This window comes from Bos taurus, chromosome 8, assembly GCF_002263795.3.
Source record: "Bos taurus isolate L1 Dominette 01449 registration number 42190680 breed Hereford chromosome 8, ARS-UCD2.0, whole genome shotgun sequence".
Taxonomy (NCBI): Eukaryota; Metazoa; Chordata; class Mammalia; order Artiodactyla; family Bovidae; genus Bos; species Bos taurus.
The window spans coordinates 80,893,019-80,916,315 of NC_037335.1; the positions used below are offsets into that span (position 1 = coordinate 80,893,019).

At 48.1% G+C, this 23,297-nt stretch overlaps 1 protein-coding gene across 4 annotated transcripts in view; it reads left to right on the forward strand.

Annotated features, from left to right (window-relative positions):
- Positions 1–23,297, forward strand: part of DAPK1 (death associated protein kinase 1) — a 209,989-nt gene that overhangs the window by 181,920 nt on the left and 4,772 nt on the right. For all 4 annotated transcript variants that reach the window (XM_024995907.2, NM_001206038.2, XM_024995909.2 and 1 more), the window contains exons 20-24: positions 8,420–8,642; positions 14,945–15,133; positions 17,780–17,977; positions 19,064–19,202; positions 20,394–20,514. In XM_024995907.2, the coding sequence (XP_024851675.1) occupies positions 8,420–8,642; positions 14,945–15,133; positions 17,780–17,977; positions 19,064–19,202; positions 20,394–20,514 (870 nt within the window). The remainder of the gene's footprint in view (positions 1–8,419; positions 8,643–14,944; positions 15,134–17,779; positions 17,978–19,063; positions 19,203–20,393; positions 20,515–23,297) is intronic.

Below are 23,297 nucleotides of genomic sequence, written 5' to 3' on the forward strand. Positions count from 1 at the left end.
ATTCTATGTATGGGGAGATGCAAGCCTCTGGGCTCACTGAGTTCCTCCCTTTCAAATGCATCTCAGCTTTCTGGGGCCAACCCTGTTCTTAGTTCACATCGCCTCTTGCATTCCCAGCTCCTCAGCAGTCACCCTTGGAGGTGGCAGCATCTGCACTCATTCACATTTGGAGGCCAGAAATCGCTGATGGCTGTGACATTTCTTGTTTATTAATATGGCAGGAGATGTTTTCATTTCACCCCAGAGTTCACCAGGGCTTCAAAAAGCAATGCAGTTACCAAATAATGCTCATTTAAAAGATAATCACAGTGTCTACCATAGGAAAGAACTATGAGAGACCAAGTAAAGGAAAGGGGCAAGACCAGTCAATAAACAAACAAGAAAATGTGAGATAGGTCAGAGGGTGGCAAACTAGGACCATAGAGCCAAAACCGGCCCCTCACCTGCTTTTATAAATAAAGTTTTATTGGAACAGCTATACCCCTCTGTTTACTCCTGTCTATGGCTGGTTTCTAGATCCATATATGGCAGTCACAACAGAGACCACCAGGTTCTTTACAGGAACCAGCCAGAAGAAGGGCTGGGAGAAGACAGAGGGAGCAGTGAGTGGAACGGGCCTGAGAAGGTAAAGAGTTAGAAATAGATCAAAAAGGAGGGAGCTGTGGGGGTAGCAGCAGAGTTTGAGTGTGATTGTTGGGGCAGAGGACAGTGCCTATGGTGAGCAGAAAGAGGCCTGGCTTGAAAAGGCGATCGGGTACGGGGCCAAGTGTGTTAAGTAAGTTGTTCAGTCACTCAGTCGTGTCCGACTGTTTGCCGGCCCATGGACTGCAGCACGCCAGGCTTCCCTGTCCTTCACCATCTCCCAGAGTTTGCTCAAACTCATGTCCTTTGAGTCGGTGATGCCATCCAACCATCTCGTCCTCTGTCAACCCCTTCTCCTCCTGCCTTGGGATTTCCCTCTGACTGCTCACACCCAGAAACCAGACAGAAGGTGGTCTTGGCAGCCAGGCGAGATGGGACGGCTGCTTGGACTGGTGCTGTTCAGGCTCAGTTACTTTGTGAGCTTGAGGCAGGAATACAAATGAGAGCTCGCTTTCCTGTGTAAATATTTGAAGTATGTGGTTAAAGCTAACAGGGAAACTCTGGCCTCCCATTACACAAATGCACCTTTGTGACCACCTGGAAGCCTGAGTTCCGGTTTAGAGGTCTGGTTCCTCAGGGTCCCTGCTGCTTCCCCTCCCATCTTCCCAGCCCGCACGCGAGGCCTTGCCGTGTCCCAGCCACATCCACCAGCCTGTGGGGTCGAGGGGGATGGGATGCACAAGAATATTTTGAGGCATGAGTCAAGACTTAGGGAACCCAGAAGTCCTGACCCTCCTCTCCTCTGGGCAGTGTCCCTGCTCACACTATCCTGGTACAGCCATTGAGGGCCTGAGCAGACTGGGCGCTGGGGCATCTTGGAGCTTCTGTTAAGAAATCAACATTCTTCCACATTCTCGAGCTAACCAGGAGCACACTCTGTACCTCTCTTTTCCCCCTCTCTGCATCAAAACCAGAGAGGGCACACACACTAAGGCTGCTGCTGGAAGCTGCCTTCTTGGGGACAGACGCTAATCTGAGCATGCCACTCGTCCCTGCTGCGACATCTAATGGTGAAAAGTGGAAGTGCACCACCCACCAGGAGGAGAGAGATGTCAGAAACTTGTTGTTGCAGAGTTGTTCAGTCACTCAGTGTCTTCACGACTCTTTGTGACCCCTTGGACTGCAGCACACCAGGCTTCCCTATCCTTCACTGTCTCCTGGAGTTGCCTCACACTCATGTCCATTGAGTCGATGGTGCCATCCAACCATCTCATCCTCTGTCACCCCCTTCTCCTCCTGCCTTCAATCTTTCCCAATATCAGGGTCTTTTCTAATGAGTTGGCTCTTCACATCAGGTGGCCAAAATACTGAAGCTTCAGTATTGGTCCTTCCAGTGAATATTCAGGATTGATTTCCTTTAAGGCTGACTGGTTTGATATCCTTGCTGTCCAAGGGACTCTCAAGAATCTTCTCCAGTACCACACCTCTGTCGCAGAGGGCTGTCTCAAATTCTGTGTTCAGATTCTTCATGGTTCTTAGTGAGTGCCAGTGGGGAGGGGCCCTCCTTGAGGACAAGGTTAGATTTCCTTGGACTGAAGACTGGAGTATATTCTGCTTGTCCTTGCCTTTAGCAGTTTCTCAGCCCATCTTCCCCAGGGCAAAGTAAAGGGTGAGAGTCCCTCCCAGTCCAGGCCAGCAGGTCCTGACTGCAGGGGAAGGGAGGGCAGGGAGATGTGTGAAGGCCCTGGGCAGAGAGTAGGAATGTGGGATGGCTTGCAACCCCTACACCCCTTTCTCTGGCCATTGAAATATTTTTCTCACCTGCCTGCCATTCATCTCCACTTGAAAGGTGAGAAAGTGTGTGTGTTTGTATGATCGTCCCAGAATCGAGGACACTGTAAAAGCTGAGCTGTCAGTCCCATGAAGCAGTATTTTCTTGGACAAAACAAGATTTCTTGAGGATTGTTATATTTGGGAAACACCATGAGAGCTAGTGATGGATTCTGACATGAACGCAGTCCCTGCAGAAGAAGGTTCAATCTGTATTTCTGATTAAAAAGCTTGGGGCTGGTGCACTGGGATGACCTAGAGGGATGGTATGGGGAGGGAAATGGGAGCGGGGTTCAGGATGGGGAACACTTGTACACCTGTGCCGGATGCATGTTGTTGTATGGCAAAACCAATACAATATTGTAAAGTAAAAAATAATAAAAAGTTAAAAAAAAAGGTACTCCCCTGGAGCTCCCCAAGGACATGGAGCCTGTTAACACAGGCCAGCAGTCCAACTCATTTGCTTAGGAAAAATGAGGTGCCCGAGTGTACTCTTTGTCTGTGCAAATCCAGAGTGGGGAGGCGGGGTGCACTCTCATCCTACAGAGCCTTTTCATAGCAATGGCTTATAAGCCTTACTTTAAATCAGAACTCTGCACTAACTGGGAAGTGTTTTCTTAGTGAAACGAACTGGAAATGGCCCTTGTTGGATATTCATAGTCCTAGGATTAATAGCTGAAGCACAACCCAGCTTTCAGTTTCTGTTCTCAACTTTGTAAATCCTTGTTTACTCCTCCCTGCTCCCCACTCCCCTTCTAGAAACCCATCACCTCCCTTTCAGTGACAGCAGTGGTAGAAAGGAAACCTAGTTCTGTCTTCGCCTTGGTCAAGAAAGGGCCTTGACCTCTCTGAGCCTTGGTTTCCCCACTTGAAAGGGAGAACGACCACAGTAACCACAAAGGTTTCTTTGAGGTTTAATGAGGAATGTGAGTGAAAGCACAACATAAGCTGGAAGATACAAACCTGGAAGTTACTGTTGCAGACAGGAAATGCATCTGTCACAACTCCTAGGCGTGTTCATGAAAGAATAGTTTGGGACCCTTTTTGAAGACAGTAGGATTGACTATTTGGGGGTACTGCAGTGGGTGCGGAGCAGAGGAAAGAGATCAGCTCAACCCCAACTTCAACAAGGACAAGCGGGGATTTATAACCAAGGAATTAGGTGGGGTTCATGGATGGAAAATCACTAAGACAAAACCCAAAGGCTAAGGGGTTTCTTGCTAGAAACCCATGCCTTGGATTCTTTCATGAGATGGTCAGCCAGCTGAGGCCACAAGAGGAGACGGAAGGGAGGCTCAGGGGAAATGCAGTGTGTATATCATTGGTCCCAGAGAGAGAGGGATTAGGGTTGGGTCGTGGAACTCAGACTCAGTTCAGCAGGGAGAAGCAGAGAGCCCCTGGGGCAAGTGCTTTACTGGGGTCAGGGTGGGTACACATGGAAAGGTGCAGGGCGTGTCACTGGGGCATTTGAGTGTCAGGGGTCACAGTGGGAAAGTAGGAAGGGGAACCTGTGGCTGAGCCCACTTACACACTGGTATACCTGGGCTGGCACTCACATCCTCTATTTGTGGGGACGTTGAGGCAACAGAAACATAGGAAGTTTTAAAGATTATAATACTCATCAGGATTATTGCTAAAGGCAGGGCAGGTGCTCAGATATCAAGGTTGGGCATGAAGAGTTTGCTCAGATGTCAAGGGTGGGGGATTTCCTCTAAACTTGACCTTGCAGGATTCTTGTTCATCCTGGACTACCCAGCCTGACACAGCCCACCATCACCAGCCCCTCTTCCCGCTTTCCTCCATTTCTGGGGCTGACTTGGGGAGCAGGCAGACAGACCACCAGCCACTGCTAGCCCACCATTGTCCTGAGTGGAACTGGAAGGAGCAGAGGGCTCTCAGCCCAGGCAGCACTGAGCAAGGCCAAGACACACCCTCTATCAGTGGCATGGGACAAGCCCACGTTGGTTCAGAGCAGCCGCTGGAAGCAATGGGATAACACCTGTGTCCGAGTGTTACTGCAGTCTGTTCAGACTTGGGCTCAGACCTGTGGGACTCATGCGAGGGAACAGAGGTGCCCTCACTCCTTCTTCACACAGGACAGATGTGTTGGCCCAGCCTCAGAGTGTCAGGATCAGAGGACACGGAACAGACAGAATAGAGCAATGCTATGGGTAATGCCCCCAGGTTCAGTGATGGGACTAAAGCCAGAAGCAGGTTTTCTGCCTTTGCCGCATCTCAGGAGAAGCACATCCCGGCTTCACGCAAAGAATCTGTCCGTGTTAGTTAGCCATGTGTCATGGACTAGGTGGAGAACTTTTTTATTTATTCATGAGATACTCCTAAAGGAGGGAGCTACTCCCAATTCAGACACTCACTGTGCAGTGGATGGCACTAGTGGTAAAGCACCCCCTGCCAGTGCAGGAGACATAAGACACGTGGGTTCGATCCCTGGGTTGGGAAGATCCCCTGGAGGAGGGCATGGCAACCCACTCCAGTATTCTTGCCTGGAGAATCCCATGGACAGAGGAGCCTGGGGGCTACAGTTTGTGGGGTTGCAAAGAGTCAACACAACTGAAGCAACTTAGCATGCGGCACCCACGACTTGAAGATAGAAGGGCTAGTTTGAAGATTCAATTGTGATGAAAGGAGGTAGATTGGCTTCAGGGGTCATGGGCTCATCTGCCACAGTAAATGGCATCAGGGAGAAGCCAGTGCCCCATTTCTTCTTGCCTGATCAGCAACACCCCAATGAGTAACTGCCTCAGAATAGAACTTTTCAACTCCTGTGCTGACCTGGGTCATAATTCAGGGGAAGTGCTGGCAAGATACTCCAGCCCTTTCCACCCAGTGCAGCGTTTTGTCTCAGTACCTGCTGAGATTTGAGGTTAAAAGAAGAAACCCAACAAGGACAACCCCATGTTCTACAGATCACTGTCCAAAGTGTGGTTTCCAACCCTAGGAGAACCAATACTTTCTAACAGTGGTGCCCAACCTTTTGGATAGGGGAGTGGTTTGGGCAGTAATTCCAACCCTGGGGAACAGTGGATGGAGCTTTGCTGTTCACCTCCTGCTGTGCTTCCTGTGTCCTAACAGACCAAGGACTGGTGGGGGGTTGGGGACCCCTGCTTTATAATGTACATTTTGTGATGCTGCCGTCACTCTCCTGAAATAAAACTCAAAGGTAACAGTGTACCTACTGAGGTAATTTTAAAAGATCAACAGAATGCCCTAACTGTAATATAACAAAGACATCAAAGTAATATATATGTGACATAATAAAATGTGTTTCAGTATGTAATTGCAGAGCACAGGCGATGAAGAGACATTGTTAACTTGACAGATGCTTGGGCCCATCCACAGAATCCCCGAATGTAACACCTACAGATGCCATGGATGTTGGAGGGACAGCAACTCAAAACAGCAGCCACAGGCTGACATTTTACAAGTGGGGATCAGAGCTTCTGAAAGATTAAGCGGGAAAGGATGTGTGTATAATTCCACCAACATATACAATTGGTGCACTCTTGGGAAAGTCAGTGTGTATTAAGCCATACCCTCTCAAAACCCTCTGGGTCATATTAAAATGCAGTTAAGTCCTAAGTTCAGATGATCACAAACAAGGTCTTTCTCTTATATAAATGCTTAGCAGACACTCAGAAGTCAAGCAGACTCGGGAGAATTCGTCCCATTCAGAACACTGTGTGCACTTGTCAGGAGCCCAGCACCCACCTACCCACCACCCGCCAGCAGCATGCCCCCAGTGCCGGGAACTAAAACTGCCACCTTCCATTTTCAAAATGCCAGCTCCTGGGTGGTGCTCCCCTTGTCGAGAAAGATGAGTCGGAGTTTACCAGGAGGAAACAGAGGAAGGAACGCAGGAGAGTTGTGAGTTTGCTACTAGGGCATGAGCGTGCCCTAGGGCTCCCATCCTGGGTTGTTGGTGGAAAATGTAACAATGGCTCAGGAGGAGGAGATGAGCATTAAATCAGCACCTCCTAGGATTTAGGTCTGGAAGCAGGGGCCCAGCCAGGCCTGAGATCGCACTGAAAGAAAAAGGCAGACCCTTAGCTCTGAGGCACTCCTGCATGGGTCACCCTGAGTACCTCATTTATGTAGCATCCCTTTACTGGCCATCCTAGGTGAGCCAGGTGCTGGGGATACCATCCTGCCCTCAAGTTGGCCTCTGTTTTAGAGGGGAAAAGTATCACATGATTACCCTCCAGTCCAGTGGGGTCACGATGGAGAACCACGTGTGGGCTGGAGCCTGCCCATGAGGAAACTTCTGGGAGAGGTCACAGCAAGATAGGTCTCCTAGGGTGCAAGGAGTTAACAGGCTAAAGCATAGGGAGTCATCGTGGGTAGGGGAGAAGGACTCGTCCTCAGGCTGCAAGCCAGAGGCTGTTATTACACAGCTGGGAGCTGAGAGCCAAGAGGGTGCATGAGGCCAGGATGGAGCTAGCATGACATGACCAGCGTTCCACCATGTAGCCCTTGAGGTGGGTTCTCCGGGGCCACGGAGCTCCTCGCCAGCACCATCTCTTCAAAAGCACCCATGTTATATTTAATAGCACATTGTTCTTGTGTCTGTCTCTCCTCAAAGCTGCGGATCTGGGGCTGGCACACAGGAGGTCCTCCACGAATGTTTGTTGATGAATCTGTGCATCATCCAGGGCTGGGGAGACTTCTGCTTCTCCCTGTAGGGCTGAGAAAGAAGGCGGCAGAAATGTTATCATGTCCTGCAGGCCCTTCCCCAGCATTTAACTTTGTACCTTGAGACACCCTTCTTCTCATCATCTTGTACCTTCAGAATGTCGTCAAGGAGCAGGACTCTTCCACACAGAAGGGGCAGGCGCCCAGGCCAGTCTAGACTGCTTCCCAGAAATTGTTCTACCTAGTTCATCGTGCATCCAAGTGCAATGGGAGTGGGCAAATCCACTGAGACAGAGCACATCGGTGGTTGCTAGTGGCAGGGCAGAGGGAGGGCTGGGAAGTAACCACCAATAGGTACAGAGTTTCCTTGTGGGGCAGGTGGAAGTGCTTTGGGACCAAATAGCAGTGATAGTTAGTTGTACATGTAGTAAAAACCGCTGAAAGGTCTGTTTTTAAATGGTTAAAATGGTGAATTGTATGTTATGTCTGCATGCATGCTAAGTCACTTCAGTCGTGTCTGGCTCTTTGTGACCCGATGGACTGTAGCCCACCAGGCTTCTCTGCCCCTGGGATTCCCCAGGCAAGAGTACTGGAGTGAGTTTCCATGTCCTTCTCCAGTGCATCTTCCCCACCCAGGGTTCAGACCTGCATCTCTTATGTCTCCCGCATTGGCAGCAGGTTCTTCACCACTAGGGCCACCTGGGGAGCCTACGTTATGTCTGTTTTATATTTAAAAAATTTTAATGCCATGGGGACAGAACAAGAGGTATCTACCACATGACTAGAAATTGCAGACCTCCTGAAGTACAGACTTCCAGTTAGAAATTAAATAAACCTTGGGGCTATAATGCACAGCTATTGACTAGAGTTAATAATACTCTATAGCACATTCAAAAGTTGATGAGAATAGATCTTTAATATTCGCATCACAAAAAAATATTTTTACTCTGGGTAGTGATGGATGTTAACTAGACTTACCATGATGATCATTTCACAATAGATACAAACATCAAATCATTTACATTGATTTGAAACTAATGTTATAATAAGGTTATTTTTACCTCTTTTTTTTTTAAAGGCAAAGAAAACTCACAGACCAGAAGGATGCATTGGGGGTCTTTTGTTTGTTTGTTTTGGGGGCTGTTTTATGTTTTTGTTTATCTTCTGCCGTCGCTGCACAGCTTGCAGGATCTTAGTTCCTCCGACCAGGGATCAAACTTGGGCACAGAGTCCTAACCAATGGACCCCCAGGGAAGTCCCAAGCAGCCGGGTTCTTGAACCGTGGGAATCAGCATGTGCATTTTGCTCAGGGCCTGCTCTTCTCCCTGACTAAGGGCCCCGTTTCATCTCTATGCAGGACACACACCGAGGACTCTTCATCCAGCAACTGCGACCCACACAGAACCTGCAGCCAAGAATCAAGCTGAAGCTGTTCGGCCACTCGGGGTCTGGGAAGACCACTCTGGTGGAATCTCTCAAGTGTGGGCTGCTAAGGAGCTTCTTCCGAAGACGCCGGCCCCGGCTCTCCTCCACCAACTCTACCCGGTTCCCACCCTCGCCCCTGGCCTCCAAGCCGGCAGGTATGCGTGCACCCCACCAGCCCTTGTCTCTCCACTGGGTGCTTCCAAAGTCAAAGCCTGGGAGGAAGGGTGGCTTTGTTTTGAGCACTTGGCCTGAGGCTGACCAACTCCTGCCGCCTTGGTGGCTTCAAGGTGTGGGCCCCCTGGCTCTTGGCCCTGTGTCCACCTCACTCTTGGGCAGCAAGTACACCCTGCCCCCATGCTAGTAAGGAAAGGGCCTCACTGAACTCACAGTCCATAGTCACAGACGTGCAAAATAGCACAACCATGTCGTATTCTGCTCAGGGACTCTGCCCTTGAAGACGCAAAGAACTGGGACTGACACAGATTCAAGGTTCCACAGATGGAATATCAGCTCCCAGGATGGGTCCTCTCCCCTGACACTCCTTGGAATGCTGTGTGCACGTCCAGGAATGCAAGAACGCAGAGCAACAAGTCTGGGTGCATGGGGAGGCCCATCCACGCGTATCTGGAAAGTGGGGTGGTGGTTTTGAAAGTCTCCTTAATGGTTTTTCAATTGGTCCATCTGCTCACCTGGACCCTGGTTGGAAAGCAGATGTTGCCATCTACCCCACCTCCCACAGACACAATTATCAGCGGGCCCACACCCAGAACTGCAGGGTGACCTGTCCCTCCCAGGGAGAAACACCGGAGATGACCAAGAGGAAGCTGAACAGTCTGGGGTGTTGTTTTTCCTGACCCCGCCCCCCTTTTAGAGTAAGGGAATTAAGTTTTTCAAAGATAGGAATATAGACCTTCAGAGACTTTTCTAAACAATGTCATTTTTGAAGCTCTGTGCCTCGGATTCACTTTCTGTACATAATACAAAGGTGTCATATCTGTTACCTAGAATGAAAACGGATTTCAAAGTTTTGTTTCTATGTATTTCTCTCTCCACGAGGAGGGAGGTCTGGGCAGCATTAGTAGGGTGAGGGACAATTGACTGAGATCTTCATGCCCTTTCAACTTTTTTGCTCTGAGCACAGCAATAGGATTTGAACTAGGGGAAGAAGTACGGCCAAAATGGACATATAATTAGAATGATTATAATATTGCTAACGCATACTGCTAGTGCAAACTGAGCACTAACCGTGTGCCAGGAACGGGCAAAATGTGGTACGTTTGACACCTCATTTAATCCACGTGACAGCTTTATTGGCATTTTTTCCACCCTTTTACTGAAGCCTTGAGGGGTCAGATACACTGCCTAGAGTCACACAGCTGGCAGTTCATGAAGTGTCTGGCTCCTGAGCCAGGGCTTGTTAACAACGCTTATAACTCCATCTGACTTGGGGCATATTTGTGCTCACATTTTCCATTTTCCACTGTAATTTTGCTCAATTTCAGAATGTAAGATAGGTTTATACCTTCTCAGAAGCCAGTAGTTTTCCAGATTTGACCATTAAGTTCAGCCTGTGTGTGTGGACATGCCAACGTTTGCATAAGGTTCAAAGTGAGCTTCTCTAGCAGTTCCTGGGGTTGCCCCTAGAAGGAGCCAATTCTCACCTGCTGTGGGTAAGGTCACTCCAGTCTCAATGACTTGAGGCTGGGAGGTGCAGCGGGAGGGAGGCAGAGAGAAACAGACAAAGAGCAGAGACAAAGATGGGATCTCTACAGATCCATGATCTGGAATTTTCATTAGCCATATTAGATATGAATTTATGCTGCAGGGGGCATCCCTTGTGGCTCAGCTGGTAAAGAATCTACCTGCAATGCAAGAGAAGACCTGGGTTCGATTCTTGGGTTGGGAAGATCCCCTGGAGAAGGGAACGGCTACCTACTCCAGTATTCTGGCCTGGTGAATTCCATGGACTTTACAGTCCGTGGAGTCGAAAAGAGTTGGACACGACTGAGCAACTTTCTCACTTCACTTATGCTGCAGGAGCTCATGAGCATACTTCAGGTGACATACAGGCTCTCCAGGAGGGAAAACAGCTCTACCCTCTACCCTCACTTCTCAGACGTTGGATCTCCATTCTTCTTCCTCTGATCAGTTCCCATGTCCGGAAGAATCCAGAAGTAGATTCTTGATAAAACACAACTCAGGATGGCTAAAGTGAAAGAAGGAGTTATCACTCAGTCATATCCAACTCTTTGTGACCCCATGGACTGTAGCTTTCCAGGCTCCTCTGCCCATGGGATTCTCCCGGCAAGAATACTGGAGTGGGTTGCCATTTCCTTCTCCAGGGAATCTTCCCAACCCAGGGATCGAAACAGGTCTCCTGCATTGCAGGCAGATTCTTTACCATCTGAGCCACCAGGGACGCCCCTCAGGATGACTAGATTATCGGCAAATCTCACTGCATCTTCCAGCCAGAGCTTAGAGAGATGTGAGTCATGGGGCTGAGTTACACAGATTCTCTCAAGGACGACAGGTGCTCTGGACCAGATGAGTGTCCCTGACTGCGATCAGCACAGAGAAAAGTAACTCGGGGTGCAGGGATGTGAAGTCAGAGGTCAGCAGCCGGGTAAGCTGCAGCATTTTGTGTAGTATGAGGAAAGGGAAGGAGAAAAGTTGAATTAACTTCCAGCATTTGCAAATCAAGACACTTCACCTAAAAAGTTGGATATTTATTTGGTTTCTTGTAAAAAACAAACTTGGGAGCTCTGGCCACACTGGATTCACATTTCTACCTGGAACCAGTTAGTGGCTGAGATGAGGGGCGTAGCACCATATCGAGGGGCCCAGGCTCTGCATTTTGCCCTGCCCCCACCCAGCCCCCTAACTCCAGGAGGGAGAGCTCAGGAGTAGACTCCCCACATCTGTGTCTGAAATTTCTCCCTGTGACAGAAATGACTTTTCAGCAGTGCATTGGTGTGTGTGACCCTTGGGCTAAGGTCACTCCTAGTTCATCCCAAATCTGTCTGACCAAGGCCAGGCAGCCTCCCAGAGGGCCTGGGCAAGGACGGAAGAGGCTCACCCGGCTTCGTGTCCCAGTGGCTGGTCTGCTCTGAGGGTGGCTGAAGTGTCCATATGGACAGTTCCTGGAGGTGACAAGATTCACTTGCAGCTAACTCTAGTCCTGCTGAGGCTGATTCACTCACAGCTAATTCTAGTCCTGCTGAGGCTGATAAGAGCTGGGAGGCTGTGTTTTCTGCAGGAGGCTCTGTGTCAGGCCCTTCTCCTGCCCTGCCCAGTGAGGGGCCAGCAGGCCCCCTGCTTCAGAATGCAGGCAGGAGGCAGCAGCACATGAAGCCTGGACCCCCGCAGCCCCAGACCAGGCAGCCTAACAGTCACTTTCTGACCCTCACAAAACAGAAGGGGGTCCTCAGGAAAACAGCATGGCACAGATATGAAGCACCAGGAGGGCCACCTTGGGAGGACCCGGCTTGGAGAGGGCGGCAGGCTCTGGGGGCCTTGTGTACCGTAGGAGAAGGGACGGGGCAGTGTTTCTTTGTAAGGCATGAGGAAAGGCTGCTCTGGAGCATGGTCTTCAGGGAAGGAGGTCTGTTGCAGCCAGGCTCAGCTGCACCCCAGCTCTGGACACCCCTGATTTCTGCTAGAATGGTCAGGCCTTCCTCCTTTCCCTGGGACAGATGCCTGAATGAGCACGTTTACGTCACTCAGGCGCCAGGAAGATTGTGGGCTTTTAGAAACTTGCCTTTTGCATTGTGCTGGAGCTAGAGGCCTGAGCCATCAGCCAGGAGACAGGATAGCATGGCGTAGGGGACCTGGTGTAGCCGCTCACGGCACATGGCTGCCACACACACTCCCTTTGTGCCACAGCTGTTGAACAGTGATTTTGCGGTAGGAAGGAAGCCCCTGGTGCCAGCGGAGGAGTGAATGTCCAGAAAGAGCACTGCAGAAGGCTGTTGCCTGCTTACCAGAGAGCAGTGTTTGCAGGAAGTCTGTTCTGACCTGGGTGCTAAAGTGGCTTCTCCATCGGGGCCTTCCACTTTTTACCACTAGAGGTCAGTGGTTAGCAAAAATGCTTTCCTTGTGATTTACACTTGATCTTAGCCAAAAGGCTGAGAAGTGATTTTCCCTCGTGGTTTTATTGTTTCCCTGTAAAGTAGTTCTTTAATAATACCGTGTACAACAATGTCCTGATTTTCATCCTCCCAACAAAAACTGTCAGTGAGATGCAGGAGTTCCTGTCATTTACCGAATCTGGTCTGTTCTTCCTCGGCAAGCCCCCAGTGCTGCTGGTGCTGCTGCTGCTGCTAAGTCGTGTCCGACTCTGTGCAACCCCATAGACGGCAGCCCATCAGGCTCCGCCGTCCCTGGGATTCTCCAGGCAAGAACACTGGAGTGGGTTGCCATTTCCTTCTCCAATGCATGAAAGTGAAAAGTCGCTGAGTCGTGTCCGACTCTTAGCGACCCCAGGGACCGTAGCCCACCAGGCTCCTCCGTCCATGGGATTTTCCAGGCAAGAGTACTGGAGTGGGGTGCCATTGCCTTCTCCACGGTGCTCCTAAGACAAAACTTATTCCTGACAGTGGCCGTCCCAGACACAGGTTTTGGAGCACAGGAAAATGGACACGCCCATTCTTATGGAAGTCACATGGCTTTTCTCAGACTTGGACTAACAATCTCTAAAGAAATACACTAAAATGCCTATCTTGTTGGCCTAGAGTATTGGTCTTTACCTTTCTGTTTGCCAAGTTTCCCCCTTTTATACCAGGGCTGGGGGAAGATTGTAGGGCAGAGAACAAATATATGAATAATTCTTCCCCTTCTCATCTTATTGCCCCTTCTTCCTCCCTTGTACCTGACCCAGCCTTTGAGCTCCAATTTTATCCTCCTCCCCGTCAAACCTCTTGAAAACTCCTATTGTCTATGTCCTCTGTCTAGAATGTTTGGTCTTTCAACAAGGGTTATCTTTGTGTTCGGATCACCAGTTTTAAAAGTCAGGTGGCCCAGATGTGATGACCTTGCAGAGTCTGTCGCTATCAACTCTGAAGCAAAGGCACTAACTGTGTAGTAGGATTTAGTTCACTGAGCCCCTCCCAGATGCACTCTCAGAGCCCCCACATGTGCCCACCCAAGTCCTAGCCTTCACCATACTGTTGGAGGTCTGTTGGAGAGACAAGCAAGCCAGCGAGCAGTCAGGCTGAGGACACACAGGGCTCTGCCTGTGGCCCAGGGGACCCAACTGTGTTATTCAACTGATCTCTCACAAAGTTCTACCATTATTATTCATGATAACATCTTTAAAACTGGTTCTTTTTATTTACTAAAATATATAGATTTGAAAATGAAATCTTCATGTCCTTTCCATGAATAGAAAACCAATATCACTGCTACCAGTAAATAAAAATAGATACCGTGAACAGTGATGTGAGGAAAACCTAGCTATATACTGTTGAAAGTGAAAGTCTCCCAGTGGTCTCCAACTCTTTGCAACCCCATGGACTGTAGTCTGTCAAGCTACTCTGTCCATGGAATTCTCCAGGCCAGAATGGGTAGCCATTCCCTTCTCCAGAGGATCTTCCCAACCCAGAGATCAAACCCAGGTCTCCTGCATTGCACGCAGTTTCCTTACCATCTGAGCCACCAGGGTAGCTCATATACTGTTACCCACTCCCTCCTTATAAAAAGGGAAGATTAGCAAGGATTGAAGACATGTAAAGACTTAATGCCACAAACTGAGACTTGCTGCTAAAGCAATTTAAAAACTTTCAAGGGGATCTTTTAAAGCAATAGCCTTCTCACTGTGTGATTCAGCATTAATTAATGCTCTGGCCTGCCACCATCTAAGATCATTTTTCATTCGATCTAACTTCTCATGTACCAGAGTGATACTCATCTCACCTGTATCAGTCAGGCTCCTGGTGAGGGTTTAATGAAAGGTTCAAGTCACAGACACAATTCTCAGGAACATAAAAGAGAGGGTGAAGCACCCAGAGGCCAGGTTAGTTACCACCCCTGGGGCGGAAAGGGCAAGAGGAAGAAGTCACAATCCTGGGAAAGCTGGAGCTCCAGGGGAGAAGCTGCTCAGGGAAGTCTAGAGTCAGAGACACAACTGGCATCAGAAAAGCAGCAGGCAGTGCAAGGGGACATGGGCATCAACCTTCTTCTCCAGTGTCTCCCATCAGCGGACCCTAACTGGAGGCAAATGGCAAGCAAGCCTGGGAGAGGCAGTCCATCAGGTCGGCCTCTCAGTGCACAGAGCAGCACAGGAAAGGATACAAGAGGTGGAGCAAACAGAATCAACACAATGTCCCTGGGAAACGTTGCTGCCCAGCATATGCGAGGGACACACACACACACCTTGGCCTGAAGGGAGGGGGAGACAGAGGGCGGAGGCTGGGAGGGACAGGGCAGGCAAGATCTAACATGCCTGTTCTCTGGCCCGCAGTGTCCGTGAGCATCAGCAACCTGTACCCGGGCTGTGAGAACGTGAGTGTCAGGAGCCGCAGCATGATGTTCGAGCCAGGCCTCACCAAGGGGGTGCTGGAGGTGTTCGGGGCCCCGTCCCACCATCCGCACTGCGCCACCGATGACCAGTCCACGAAGGCAATCGACATCCAGAATGCCTATTTGAACGGTATGGCTCACCCTGCCCAAACGAAAGAGTTTCCAGCAGGGAACCTGTCCCGGCGAGCATGAAGGGTGGAGAAAGGGCCAGCGTAGGAGTGACCCAAGGCTGAGGCACAGCTGGTTAATATCCCAAAAGTAAAACTAAACACAGTAGGTGCTTAACAAATGACTGTTAAGTTGTTGTTCGGTCGCTCAGTCGTGTCCGACTGTTTGCCAGCCCATGGACTGCAGCATGCCAGGCTTCCCTGTCCTTCACCTTCTCCCAGAGCTTGGCTGAAACTCATGTCCATTGAGTCTGTGATGCCATCCAACCGTCTAATCCTCTGAGCCCCGTTCTCCTGCCCTCAGTACTTCCCAGCATGCGGGTCTTTTCCCAATGAGTCGGCTATTGCATCAAGTGGCCGAAGTATTGGAGCTTCAGCCTCAGCATCCAGTGAGTATTCAGGATTGGTTTTCTTTAGGACTGACTGGTTTGATCTCCTTGCAGTCCAAGAGACTCTCAAGAGTCTTTTGGGTAAAAGTGAAGAGTCTTTTGGGTAAAAGTAAAGAGTCTTTTGAGTAAAAGTAAAGAGTCTTTTGGGTAAAAATAAAGAGTCTTTTGAGTAAAGAGTATGTTTACTCTTTGGAATAAATTTAAAGACTCAAATTCAAAGACTTAGAGTAAATTTTTTAAAATAGACTTTACTCAACAGTCTTTTGAGTCTGTTGAGTAAATTAGTGCATTTTTTAACCTCATAAAATACAGTCCCATTAGCAGTTGGTATACCCAATTTGAAACCCAAGTGCTCTCCCCAGAGCTCCCAGGGCCCCCAACAGGAACACAAACCTTGCTGAGATGCAGTCCATTCAGAACAGGGATAGAGCAGTTTCTCTGAGGCTGAGTTCCCTTAACTGTGAGGATTTTATGAGCTGGTGTCTATTAAAGGTCCAAGGGAGAGGAACTCAGAAGAAATTGGGGGCATCTTCATGAAAGCCCTTTTATATACTAAACCCAGTGAAAAATAGAATACTCAGGGTGTTTACCTAAAGCAGCGGTTCCTAAACTCCAGCATACACACACATCCCCTGGAGCCACTGGAAACAGACTGCCAGGCCCTGCCCCTAAGCCTCTGATTCAGCCCATCTGGGGCCTTTCCTGGCGATGCTGCTACTGGGCCAGGGACCCTAAGGAAATAAAGTTCATATGCATTTTGCTCCCTTAAAAGCTGAGTGTTGTCTGAGTTCCGGGGAGCACAGCTGGCCCCGCCGCGTAGGGAGAGAAGTGTGTGCTCAGCACCCACCACCCACACCCTCACCCCGCCTCCTCCCCTGGTCTCACCCCCTTCCCATGTCTGGCTCCCAGCACTCTGCAGGCTCAAAGGGCCAATTTCTGTGTTCCCAAAACTATTCCCACTGAGGTCTTAGCTGCCAGACTTAGAGGGTCATGCTCCCCAGGAGTGCTGGGCTCTAGAAAAACCCTGAGGATCTTCCAGAATGTCTCGACTGCAGACTTTCTGGCACAGAGTAAACACCAAGGGGAAAAATTAGGGAAAAGGAGCCTGAAATCCTATAACTTAAGTGGTCCTGCCTGACTTCCCAGAGGCCATTTGGTGGATGTCACTGACCTTGTGGTGTCCAAGTGTCTGGACGATCATGAGGAGGTTCTGGGTGCCCTAGAAACTCCAGGTCAGAATCTCACCCATGATACTTATAGGAAAACCAGCTACACCACAGCCCCTGTGTGGGAAAACAACCGCACCGCCCGCCCCCACCCCCCCACACACACACTTCCTCCCTAGCCTGACCCTTCCACTGCCTCCCCCAGTGTGGCTGGCCTCTCGGACCCAATCTCCTCGCAGTTCCTCTTACATCCTTCATGTGCCAAGCCGCTCATCAGTTATCGCATCTTACACCTGTGTACAGTGGCCATCCAAAACAGGGTGCTCCCTTAGCCGTAGAGGCGAATTTAGTCACTATTTAACCAAAATTAAGGTCACATTTCATAGTGAAGATTCCAGTGTTGGGGGGTAGAAAACAAAGTATTTGTACACATACACCTTTCCATGTATGCTTACAGGCATGCACATACACACACGTGTAGGGGGTGTGTGTGTGTGTTTGTACCACTCTGGGGTGTTACAAGTAGATGTGATAGAGATACACATATAATAGTGATACAGATATGATAATGGAAGTGTTAAGGAAAATGGAAAAGCAGATGACAGGTACAAGCAGGTTTATTGTAGTAATAGCATTAGTCACTCAGGCATCTCCACTTCTTTGCGACCCAATGGACTGTAGCCCACCAGGCTCCTGTGTCCATGGGATTCTCCAGGCAAGAATACTAGAGTAGGCTGCCATTTCCTTCTCCAGGAGATCTTCCTGACCCAGGGATTGAACCAAGTTCTGCATGGCAAGCAGATTCTTTACCGCCTAAGCCACCTATGGATGTATAGATACAAGGCGTGGGTATAGAAACAGACATAGACAGAAAATATAGGGATGTGTAAATATTCCATATGTAGATCTGTACTTAAGTAGATGCATAAATAAACAGATGAATGCAGTGGATGTCACTGTCCCTCTTCACAAACCCTAAAGTGCTGAGAAAGATTGTGATTGAAATTTGGTGGCGTTTCACGATCATAATCTTTCTTTTCCTTTTTCTCTGTAGGCATTGGTGACTTCAGTGTGTGGGAGTTCTCTGGAAATCCTGTCTACTTCTGCTGTTATGACTATTTTGCTGCAAACGATCCCACGTCCATCCATGTCATCGTTTTCAGTCTAGAAGAACCCTATGAGATTCAGCTGAATCAAGTGATTTTCTGGCTTAGTTTCCTGAAGTCTCTTGTCCCAGTGGAAGAACCGATAGGTGAGCCACGATGCCGGGGGGTGGATGGCCCTTCCTCCTGACCTTGCTTCCCGCTCACACCCAGATCCGACAGCTTGTGGCCAGCAAGCCACCCTTATTCCTCCTTTCTATCAGGAGATTTCCACTCGGGAAGCTTTCTAAGGCTCAGCTGTTGGTTTTGTTCTGCAAGGAGTTGTTTCATGACTGCATATTTCTGCCACAAAGACTCAGTTCTGAACAATTCCTTGAGAGTCATTTCTCACTTTCTTTCTGTATTTCTGAGCTGTGGTCATTTCTGTTAGGTGCAAAGTGGGACACCTTATCTGACAGCTGCTGTGCCTTTACCTAATGGGCACGTAATTAATAAACAGAACAAGCTCCCCTTCATCCATCAAAAATGAAAGAAAGGGAACCATGTTAACTGAATGTAGTATCTTAGCCTTACTCCTAGAGGAAAAGACAGCGTGGACAGACTTATTTTGTTCTTTTCAGACAAAAAAAGAGGCAGCCTTCCCTGGTGAAATGTAAAACTCAGCAGTCAATTCTTTTCCTGAAAAGCATATAACAGCAAAATAAATTGGGCTAATTCCCTTCAGGGTACCTCCACTTTTGTCCCCTCCTTTCTCATGTTTTCATTTTAAACACTGCCATAAGTGAGAGGCTCTCTGCTGATGTGAACTACAGGAGTTTCCCTTCTGAGCCATTTCTGTGCTGTGCTGCATTCAGGAGCTGGCTCTGGTCTTGGAAAAGGGCATCCCCCAGCCAGAGGTTAGATCTCCCCTCACCACGCAAACAAGGCCTACTTGGAAGATCTGAGAAGCTGCGACATGTTCTGTGGTCGCTTCTGGTCCACTTCTGAGCAGCCTTCCTTGAGGCCCAGAAAATAGGCTCATTCCATCTTTGGCCAGGCCTAGACCTTCTAGTGACCTTGTAGGTCACTCCGATCAGCAGGCATAGGTTTGCAAGTCTGCAGACAAAATGTACCAGTCTCGTCCACCTAGCAAGGCAGCCCAGACCTGAGGCCGAGCACCCCACCTCACCTCGGCAGGGTGGAGGTTTGCTCTTCACACCTGGGCAGGTGTGAAATGGCTCACTTTCTGCCCTCAGCCTTTGGCGGCAAGCTGAAGAACCCACTCCGAGTTGTCCTGGTGGCCACCCATGCCGACATCGTGAACCTTCCTCGTTCAGCTGGAGGCGAGTTTGGATATGACAAAGACACCTCGTTGCTGAAAGAGATCAGGAACAGGTAAGGTGGCTGCTGTATCTTCAGGCAATGCAGCCGAAATCAGGTGACCCAGAGGGAGGAATGAAAGCCCTGAAAGGTCTCTTTGGCTGGGCTGAAATTTTTATTGTATGTTTCGTTGTTACCAAAGCCACCAGTACACATAATAACAAATGAAACAGAAGTAAAAGGCACAGGATAAAAATCAGCAGCCTCGGAGTACCACTGCCCAGAGGTAACTCTTTTTAGCTGTTTTATGCATTTTTTTTTTCAGCTTTACTGAGATATAATTGACAAGTGAAATTGTAAGCTATTTAAATTATACAAAGTGGTGATTCAATATATATATATACACAATGTGAAAGGATTCTCTCCATCTCATTAACATATCAGTCACTTCGCATATTTCTCTTTTTTGTGTATGAGGACATCAATCACTATTTCTTAGAATATAAGTTGCAACCTGCTAGTGGATCATAAACTTCATTTCAGAGGCCTGCAGTAGAATGTAGGTAAGAGGAACATGATAGAAAATATCAGAGTGCATTTTATGTCCAGTATTCTTGGAAAACTTTTTTGTTTCACTGAGGAATATGGATGTGCTTAGAATCACAGCGTAGAAGTATCTATTTTTACTTAGTGTCTATCCCCCCCAAAATTTTGAACCTACAAGCTCTACTTAATATGCTAGTAATTTGAATTCTTGGTTTATCAACTCACACTTACCTATTATCTTCCTGATATGAAAAATAAGGCTTCTACTCATACTTTTTTTTGAACATTTTATTTTGTATTGGAGTGTAGCCGATTAACAATGTTGTTACGGTTTCTGGTGACCTACTAGTTAATACTTTAGGTCTAAGGTGTTGTTTCATGCTCATCCCTCTTTCTCACTCCATCAGCTTCCACAGCATCTCTTCTCCTCCCTGGTCAAGTGAGTTCATTAGGCCTCCCCTTCCTGTGTCGGGGGAAGCTGTGTTCCCCAGTTTTGTGGAACCTGGCACCTGTCTGCACCTGGAGCAGGCGGTGTCCCCAGGCCTCCACACCAGGGCAACATTACAGAGGCCAGCCAACAGCAGGTGGGAGTGTGTCTCCACAAGGCCACCAGCCCTTCCTTGCCCCCCACCAGCTCTTTGGACCAGCAGCAGCCTGGCCCTCTGTGGAAACAGCTGGGGAGACTGCGTCACTCTCAGGAGGCCACTGCTCTTCCCTTAGGTTTGGGAACGATCTTCACATTTCAAATAAGCTCTTTGTTCTGGATGCCGGGGCTTCTGGGTCTAAGGACATGAAGGTGCTTCGAAATCACCTGCAAGAAATACGGAGCCAGATTGTTTCGGTGAGTATACCTGGGGAGGGCTGGACCCAACCTTCAGCCGGACCAGCCAGTGGCCAGGGATTTGGACCTCTTTGTGCCTCTTTGTATGGTTCTCGTGGTTTGGTCTGGTTTTCAGGGGACCCAGTACAAGGTGTCTACATGGCCACGTTTTTATCCTGTTGTTCTAGGGTGAGCAAGAGTAGAGAAATGAGGAGATGGCCTCGAGATGAAGAGCTGTTATGGGCAAGACAGACTACCTTAGAGTGTATGAAATTCTGAGTTTTAGTGGTTTGTTTAAGAGTAAAATTGCTTCCTAAAAATTACAAAAGCAATTCAAAAGTGAATAAACATATTGTGAAATATTTGGGAAATGCAGAAAAGTGGAAAAACAGTCACCAACAAAATTCACTGAAGAAATAATAGATGACCAAATGGAATGAGATGGTGTTCTTAGATGGCAAGATCTTAGGAAGTGTTTCATTTTCCTAAGTTATGTAAACTTTGTACAGTTCTCATTAGGATCTGAATGAGATTGAGGACATGGGGTTTTTGTCTTAATATTTCAATAGAAGAATAAGTGAACACAAAGGCTCTGCAATCAGTAAATAAATGGAATAGATTAGTGAGGGCAGAAATAGTTCAGAACATCTGCAGAAATTTAACAGAAAACAGAGATGTTATTTAACTTTAATGGGGAAATTTAATAAATGACCTGGCACAACTGGCTATTTGCCTGGAAGGAAATAAAGTTGAACTCCTACTCACTACGCAGCCCCAAAATAAACTGTAGGCAGATTAAAGAATTTAAATGTAAAAAGCAGTATCTTGAATAGAAATGCAAGAGAATTTATTTTTAAAATACCTCGAGAGTGTTCGAGAAACCTTTTAAACCAAGACAGAGAACCTCAGAAGTTTTCAAAGAAAATACACCAATAGTTTGTTCAAATACATTGGACAACATAAAAGTTTAAAAAGTTTTTTCTGGCAAAATTCCATAAATGAAGTTAAAAGGTGACATGGATTGGGGAAAGAAATATTTTCAATGCTTCTGGCATATGAAAGATTACTATCCATAATATTCAAAAAGCTATCTGAAATGAGCAAATGTTCTAATGGAAAACGCTAAAAAAAGAGAAAAAAAGTGCTCCAGGGACTGTTTTTTTGTCTAAGCTCCAGTGTAACAAGGATACGGCTCTTACCCCCCTACCTGGTAGAGGCCCTCTTCAGTTATAATTTACTGTTTACCTGATGGAAGTGACCTGTTTACAACACCAGGCTCCAGTTCCGGATGTGCTTTAGGAATTTTCAGGAACTCTCTCCTCTCTCATGAAGCCTGACCCCGACTTTCTGAAAGGGGTCGCACTACAGCACTCAGTGGGCAGGGAGTAAGCCTGGAGGGCCTCAGAGAACCTGGTCACAGAACCCCGTGGGTGGCAATCAGGAACAGTGGTCTGTGAAGGGCTCAGTGCCTGCCCACCAGGTGGGACAAGGGCCTGTGTTCCCTGCAGCGTTTTGAGCTGAGGTGTGGCATATATCTGCTCCACGTCCCTGTACCCCATAGCTCCTGAAATCAGGCAGATAGAACTCACCAAACCCACTGCTTTTAGCCCTGGGAATGTTGTTGAATTTAGGGGGCATAAAAATGTGATTGAAAAAGGGACTGCCCAACAAATGATGCAGTGCAGTGTATGGCCAGTTCAGTTCAGTTCAGTCACTCAGTCGTGTCCGACTCTTTGCAACCCCATGAATCGCAGCACGCCAGGCCTCCCTGTCCATCACCAACTCCCGGAGTTCACTCAGACTCACGTCCATAGAGTCAGTGATGCCATCCAGCCATCTCATCCTCTGTCGTCCCCTTCTTCTCCTGCCCCCAGTCCCTCCCAGCATTAGAGTCTTTTCCAATGAGTCAACTTTTCCCATGAGGTGGCCAAAGTACTGGAGTTTCAGCTTTAGCATCAGTCCTTCCAAAGAACACCCAGGACTGATCTCCTTTAGAAAGGACTGGTTGGATCTCCTTGCAGTCCAAGGGACTCTCAAGAGTCTTCTCCAACACCACAGTTCAAAAGCATAGGAGGTTTAATTAGGAAGATGTGTTGATTATATGAGTCTGTAGCACAGACTGATTTATTTAACCAAGTTAAGAGATGAAAAGCTTATTACAAGACAATTATCAAGAATTAATCAAATTGGCACTAATGGTAAAGACCCACCTGCCAATGTAGGAGACATAACAGACACAGGTTCGATCCCTGGGTTGGGAAGATCCCCTGGAGGTGGGCACACAACCCACTCCAGTATTCTTGCCTAGAGAATCCCATGGACAGAGGAGCCTGACAGGCTTCAGTTCATAGGGTCACAGAGAGTCAGACACGACTGAAGTGACTTAGCACACATGTACATCTCAACAGTAATCCTCAACGATACCTAATTTACTGGTAAAAACCCATCTAATGTTGATATAATGATACTTAACTCTCTTTTCCTGTCTCTTTGTTCATAAAGTGGTCATCCCCTGGCTGAAACCCTCACTACAAGGGGGTGGGGGAACATCAGAAGTTGGTGCACCTTAGGTCACGGAGTCCACAGTTCCAGAACCATTATTGCAAAGCCTCACCATCTGTCTAACATGAACAGAAGTGAAAGCCTCTGTAAACTTGTAGATTTGTGAAATAGATTCTGCTTAAAGGCAGTCTGAGAAAAGAACTGCCCCAGGCACCTAACACAGTGCTTTTTGCACATAGTAGTTATTCAGTGTTTGTTAAATAAAGCTATTAGTGTTGTTCAAATTTAAAAAAAAAGACCTG